Genomic DNA, 7332 nt, shown 5'->3' with positions numbered 1-7332 from the left:
CCACTTTTATACCCTCACCCCATTCTTAATGCTTCATAAATGTTACTTCCCACACCCTGCTCTTTCCAATCTGCTATTTCTAGTGTGGCTTCTCATACCTCCACTGCACTAATTTTGATTTTATCTAGTCATATTGTTAGATTGTTTGTATGCTTTATTTTTATGCAAAGTGCTATTCTACAATCCTGGTTGAAAAAAAATGTACCCCCTTCTTGGGTCTACTACTTTTTGTGACATGTACTACTTTTAAACTTGAGTACCAAAATATCTCTAGACAATGAAACACATGGGTTTACACAATGTTGTAATAGTCTGATGACCTGAATCATCAATATTTTCAGGGTCAAATGATAATTTGGGTATTTTGACATCCATTCAATTTCTGTTGCTTAATAAGTGCTCAGTAAAAAGCTGAACTGAATTAAACTATCTCAAAAAACACCATGAGAACTTGTGTCTCATTGATGTGCAAGATTCTTGTCTGGAAGATAGAGAGCCTTTCTTTCCCAGATGAGACTGGATTCTATTTGATTACAGCTCTCTCTTCTGTCAGTAGGAAGTAGAATTTCATGTCAGTACTCAGAAGGGTACTATGCTTTTTGCTATGCCTGTTGGGGCAGATGTGAGATTTGAGCACCAGTATATGTCAGTTATTTCCCTATATTTTACAATTTTCTTTATATATTGTTTCACTTTCAGTGTGTGTGTGTGTGTGTGTGTGTGTGTGTGTGTGTGTGTGTGTGTGTGTATCCAAGTCATAAAATATGGTGGCAAGCATTTTACTCAGTGAACCAATTTCTTTCAATATTTATCTAATTTAAATAAGGCTTTAAACTATGAGAAATTAAAATTATATCAAGCCTACACAATACCTCATACTCTTCTGCCTTTAATTTACCTTGTTTCCTTTCAGCCTTGCTTAGTAACTTTTACTGAAAAGTACTGCATTTTTTTCACTTGATTGTGAAGCATGAATACTTTCCATTTAAGGTAGGTACTTCAAAGCATCTCCAACCCTAACGTCTTTTTGTTCATCACACTGAGGAAGGACATTTGGAGTTTGAGTATGGCTTTCTGGTGCCATAACCCAATGTTACACAGCATTTGGTTAGAGGTCCCATATTATATCAAATTTTGCCTTGCTCTTCCTGACTCAACAATGATGACACAGATGAAAGACGATCCTTTCACAAGAAAAAATCTGTAGTGCAATCTGTAACAAAATGTCAATCTTTTTTTTTCCTTTGTTAAAAATTGAAAAGATTCTTCTTTCATATAATATATCCCAATCACAGTTTCCCCTCCCTTGACTCCTCCTAGCTCTGCCCCACACTTTCCCTCTCCCCAAGATCCACTCCTCCTCCTCCGTTTCCTCTTCAGAAAAGAGCAGGCCTCCAAGAGACAGCAGCCAGGTATGGCAAAAACAGACAATAGGACAAAGTGTTAAGACCTCACATTGAGGCTAGACAATGCAATTCAGTAGGAAGGAAAGACTCTCAAGAGCAGGCAAAAGAGTCAGAGATATTCCTGCTCCCATTGATGATGGATCCAGCAGAGATGGAGTAGATGATTGTAATAATGGAGACATCTGAGCAGAAACATTCAACAAAGGGGAGAAGTCACGGAAGTGATCTATATGATTTGCTCCACAGAGAGACAGACTTAACTGTTAAATGTCCAAGCATTCACATAACAACTGATATAAGATGCTCAACTAAGAGGAAGCACATTTGGGATATATATGTATGGAGTAGAGTAGGGGTAAGAAAATAGTCACATAGAGGTCACAGGTAATAGTAGCCCTTAAGAACAACTCAGCTGGCTGGTGGTGGTGATACATTTCTGGTTGTATATGATTATGCCCCAGACTCATTCAGGTCTTCTATATCCCAAAGTGTACTTACAATGTTTCTTCAGTGTTGGGGGTTTTATCTCTTTGCACAAAGTAAGGATGATTGAGCTTTACTCTCTGACACTTCATGTGGTATCTGTTGATAGTGCTTTTCCAGTCTTCTATTATAGGCAGAAGTGTTTCCAAAGGTCCAGATCCAGTTCCAGTGATGTATTGGAATTCTCGTCATACTCAATGACACATTGAAATGCCAGACACACCTCACATCTGATCTACTCCTACATCTTCTTCAACTAATCCTCCTCTCATTTATATTTAGGGAATGACACGCCAACCACCCAGTTACCTCTGTTTGCAATTTAGAAGGCTTTCTGGCCTGCATCAAAGATTAGAAATTTGCTACATTTCTCTCCAAGGTCATTGAAATCATGTACACAGAAGCAATACTAATACCTAATACCTAATAGCTTTAAAAGCAATGAATGAATGAATGAATGAATGAATGAACGAATGATTTTTCCATATCTTGTTGTGAAACCTCATTGGTGACAGTTGTCCAAAATATACACTCTAACTTCTAATCTGAGATGAGTCATAGTCCTACATTAATTCTGACATAACCCATGAATATGTTTGTAAAAGTAGTTTAAACTCAACCTCTGCTCACTCTCATCTGTAAAGTAGAACATTGTGTGTGATTGTGTGTGTGTGTGTGTGTGTGTGTGTGTGTGTATACAAATCATTAAACTAAACTAAGATAATGACCTGTGAATGTAGCCTAATTGGTAGAATTCTTGCTTGGCATGCATAAAGTTCTGTACTAGATCCCAAATACCACATAAACCAAGTATTGGATGCGTGTAAATTAAGTGCTGGGGAGATGGAGACAGGAGTATTAGAAGTTCAAGGTCTTCCTTAGCTGCCTAACACATTCAAAGTCAATCTGGATTACATGAGGCCATGTTAAAACGAGAGAGATAATTGACATCAAACATTAAATATACAGCTGATAAAAGAGAACTTTGACTGTAATTTATACATGTTATGTGTGTGATACATGTATGCATGACCTGTGGGGGTGTGTGAGAGAGTCCTGGTGCATGCATGCCATGGTATGCCTAAGAAGGTCAGAAGACAATGTCACTGTCAGTTCTGTTCTTCCACCATTTTTGATACAGGGTCTTTTCTGTCATTCACTGCTCCTTACTCCATCTAGTGGACCCCAGAACCCCCAGTGATGATTGTCTCTCTGCCTCTCATCTGCCAGTAGGGACAGGAAACACTTGGGTAAAAGTTAACTGATGCTCAGTGGTAATCACTTTATCTGGGTGATATCATGGGTACAGTAAATGACTTAATGAAAGTAAGATCAGAGAGAGACTTTTATCAAGGTGATATCAGGGGTGCAGTGTAGGACTTAATGAAATTAAGATTCATGAGAGAGTTGAGCTGACTCCTTGGGTGGAGGGTCCCTGTGCCTTCTGTCCTCCATTATAACTTATAACATATAGGCTGAGGCCAGCGGTCATGTGTTTCACGTATGAAATATGGAATGTTAATTCTTACTGGAAATAATACATACCCCATCCTATATGCACTATTTTCTAAGTAACAATGACATTTTATACTCTTGCCTATAAAAAATGTGTATGCCTCAAATAATTATTCAACTTTGCATCTCATCCATCCCTATAATCACCAAAGTGCCTAATAGAGTATGTTACATCAACCACTAAAATATTAAAAGAGAATTGGTGGACATGAATGAAAGAAACAAAAATAGTCCATTTAATGATTGGTTTAATATCGTCTAACATGAACTAACCTGAATCAAATATAAACTTGCAGGAATATTTTACCTAAGATAATTAGTTATTATGTACTTCCAATAATTTTCAAATGAAAGTGAACTAATATTCACATAAATAGGAAAATGAGAGATTGCTTTAGATAGTGTTAGACTCCTTCAAAATTAATTGTGTTTTTGTGAAATGAACTTCTCATCACTCACTGGGAATGAGGTAATGATCTCTGGTGATTTAAATTCACAATGGAATCCAGAGCCTCACCAGGGACTTAACCTTGGTGACAGACAGTGACGGTGGAAACAGCTTTGCAGCTATAAAATCATAGTGACTTTGAACTTCCTACTTTGAAATGAATTCTTATTTCAAGAGGTAAGATTGTGACTTTGTTGGTAAATGGAGATACTTTATTCTTTGAAAATGTACTGTGTTTACAAATGACGGTTGAGAAATAAGTCAGATGGATTCAAGCAATTATACAGCAGAAGGAAAATAAACATTTATGGAATCACCTTATATTTTCATAGGCAAATTACTCAGAATGATCAGTGATCAAACTATATTTTCAAAGATTCCTGATTCATCCATCCATTGATAAGACCAGAAACCATAACCTTCAAATGAGTACACACATAGAATTCAACCAAAAGGCTAACAAGTTCACTAGCTTTGAAATGCCTTGTGATTTACTGTCAGTGAATATCATGTGCAAAGACGGTTTGTTCCAGCATCACAGGCATCACTGTGAACAAATAAAGATGTAAATATAGAATGTGAGAGTTTTGAGTTAATCTGCCCCCCTGAGAGAACCTTGATAAATCTCTTAATTTCTTAGTTTGAATATTTATAGATCACTGTCCTCTGTTGAAAATCATGTCCATTTATTCCATCACACTCCTATTACAAAACATTGTGACATGCAGAAAGGAATTGGTGAGTTTTAATAAAAAATTAGTAATAATGTGCTAAATATTATTCATGTTTTGCATGATGATGAAATTAATCTTTCAAGTACTTTAAAGAGTGATTATCTATTTAGAAGTATTTAATGAGCTTAGAAAAGGAAGTTCCATTTGTAATTTTAGTGTGATCTCTCTTCCATTCTCAGTTGTAACAAGAAAATTTATGTTCTTTTTAAAAGTTAATCAAGACCTGACCTTACTTATGGAAATGATGCAGTTTGTGACCAGTGTCACCAACAAAGCACCACTCTGTGTTTTAACCGTCAGAAAGCTGGAATGCCACCCTGATGCCTGTCACTAATTTTTATGTGCCCCTAACTGTATGGCCACCCATCATTCATACTGTGGTTACTAAATAGAATACTCTGAGCTCAACCTAACTGGTGTTCATATCTACTTTTCTTTGTAAAGATTCATTATTTTTATTTTTTGAGGATGAATCTTGCCTGCATATGCATATGTACACTACATGCATGCCTGATGCCTGTGAAGACCAGAAGAAGGATAAGATCCCCAGAACTAGTACCAAGACTGCTGTGAGAAACCATATGGGTGCCAGGGATTAATCTTAGGTCCTTTACAAGCCAGGGATTAATCTTAGGTCCTTTACAAGTGAAACAAGGAATCTTAATCACTGAACATCTCTGAAACCCCATAATTTGGTTACTGCATATGTGTGTGTGTTACATAGCTTAAAATGTTTTTCTGCTGTAAAATGGAAAAAATAAAATAGCGTAATGCTGTTTAGTAGAAATAAAAATAGAAAGACATTCAAATTTTTAGAATCATGTCTTGTGATGTAGTATTTAATAAAAGTTAGCAATTATTTCATTCTTTGTTACATAATTCTATGCTCTTACATTTTGATCTTTTATTATAATAAATAAATTAATATTTTCTTATGATTAACATTTTACTTATTTATTTTTTATTTGTCTATTTATTTGTATGATGAGGTGGTGCAGGTAATATAGTGTATGTGTGGATAACAAAGGGCAATTCAGGAGTTGGTTCTTTCTCCCATCTTGTGGAATCCAGAAATCAAATTCTGGATGTCAGGTGTCAGGCTTGGTGGCAAGAGTCTTAACCTTCTAAGCCATCTCACCAGGCTAAGTCTCATAATTTTCAACTTTAGCCTTGATGACAATTAGGAGTGTTTTATTATGAGTAAAAGTAAATTAAAATTATTTATTATTTGTAAAAAATTTCTAAAATTATTGCTTGATAACTTTGATAACTTGATAACTTGACAACTTTTATACATAACTTTGAAGGAATGTATAACTAATGACAACCCAAGTATACCATACACTGTTGGTCCAATATTTTTGAAAAATATATTAGTTTGTAATGATCTTCATATATGTATAAAATGAAATGAAATTACTTATTTATAAATCTCTTCCTGTAATGTCTCCATCACAGCCTTGATCTGGCAGCAGCTACACTGTCCCATGGCTTTGCTGGAGGATGGGAATCACACTGCAGTGACAGAGTTCATTTTATTGGGCTTAACAGATGACCCGGTCCTTAGAGTTGTCCTCTTCACCATCATCCTCTGCATCTACCTGGTGACTGTGTCTGGGAACTTCAGCACCATCCTTCTCATAAGAGTCTCTTCTCAGCTCCATCATCCCATGTACTTTTTTCTCAGTCACTTGGCTTCTACTGACATAGGCTATTCATCTTCTGTTACACCCAATATGCTTGTCAACTTCCTGGTTAATCAAACTACCATCTCATATCTTGGATGTTCTGTACAGCTTGGCTTAGGTGCTTTTTGGGGGGCACTTGAATGTTTCCTTCTGGCTGCCATGGCTTATGATCGCTTTGTAGCAATTTGCAACCCACTGCTTTATTCAACCAAAATGTCTGCACAAGTCTGTATCCAGCTAGTTGTAGGATCTTATATAGGAAGTTTTCTTAATGCTTCCTTCTTCACACTTTCCCTTTTTTCTTTTCTCTTCTGTGGACCAAACAGAGTCAACCACTTTTTCTGTGATTATGCTCCTTTGGTGGAACTCTCCTGTTCTGATGTCAGTGTCTCTATAGTTGTTACCTCTGTTTTTGCTGCATCAGTAGTCATGATCACAGTGTTTGTCATAGCTGTCTCCTACACCTACATCCTCGTCACCATCCTGAAGATGCGCTCCACTGAGGGCCGCCACAAGGCCTTCTCCACCTGCACCTCCCACCTCACTACAGTCACTCTGTTCTATGGGACCGTCACATTTATTTATGTGATGCCCAAGTCCAGCTACTCCACAGACCAGAACAAGGTGGTGTCTGTGTTCTACATGGTGGTGATCCCCATGTTGAACCCCCTCATCTACAGTGTCAGGAATAATGAGATTAAAGGTGCGCTGAAGAGACAGCTTGGTAAGAAAATATTTTCTTAGGGCAATCTAGTGTTTTATAAAACTTAATATAATAATGACAATTACCCAAAATCAATGGGACATTCATCTCAGGTTTGGTTATTGGGTTTCTTGTTATTCCTGTTGTGCTCATCTCCTTTTTCTCCCAGTATATGTAGCTATTGTATTTATTGTATTTCTCTTTTTGTATTTTCAAATGTGTCTTTGAAATATTACACAATATATTCTGACCCTATACAACCCTCAGTGTAACTCCCTCTCCTACAAACAAAGATTTCTTTTTAATCAAATCCAACTTGTGCTACCTGTACATACTTAGAAGTTTAGGCTTCCAA

At 36.7% G+C, this 7332-nt stretch overlaps 1 protein-coding gene across 1 annotated transcript; it reads left to right on the top strand.

The window, feature by feature from the left end:
• The first annotated feature begins 6072 nt into the window (after positions 1-6072).
• LOC131900421 (olfactory receptor 5P69-like) lies at positions 6073-7018 on the top strand. Its single transcript, XM_059251643.1, has one exon. It carries the CDS (start codon positions 6074-6076, stop codon positions 7016-7018), a length of 945 nt encoding a protein of 314 aa, XP_059107626.1. The 5' UTR covers position 6073.
• Positions 7019-7332: the final 314 nt, after the last annotated feature.

The sequence above is a fragment of the Peromyscus eremicus genome, chromosome 1 (genome assembly GCF_949786415.1).
Source record: "Peromyscus eremicus chromosome 1, PerEre_H2_v1, whole genome shotgun sequence".
Classification (NCBI taxonomy): Eukaryota; Metazoa; Chordata; class Mammalia; order Rodentia; family Cricetidae; genus Peromyscus; species Peromyscus eremicus.
This window is presented reverse-complemented; position numbering and strand designations above follow the sequence as displayed.

Excerpts from the sequence above, each read along its gene's own strand:
- LOC131900421 (XM_059251643.1), top strand. The coding sequence starts at position 6,074 with ATGGCTTTGCTGGAGGATGGGAATCACACTGCAGTGACAGAGTTCATT.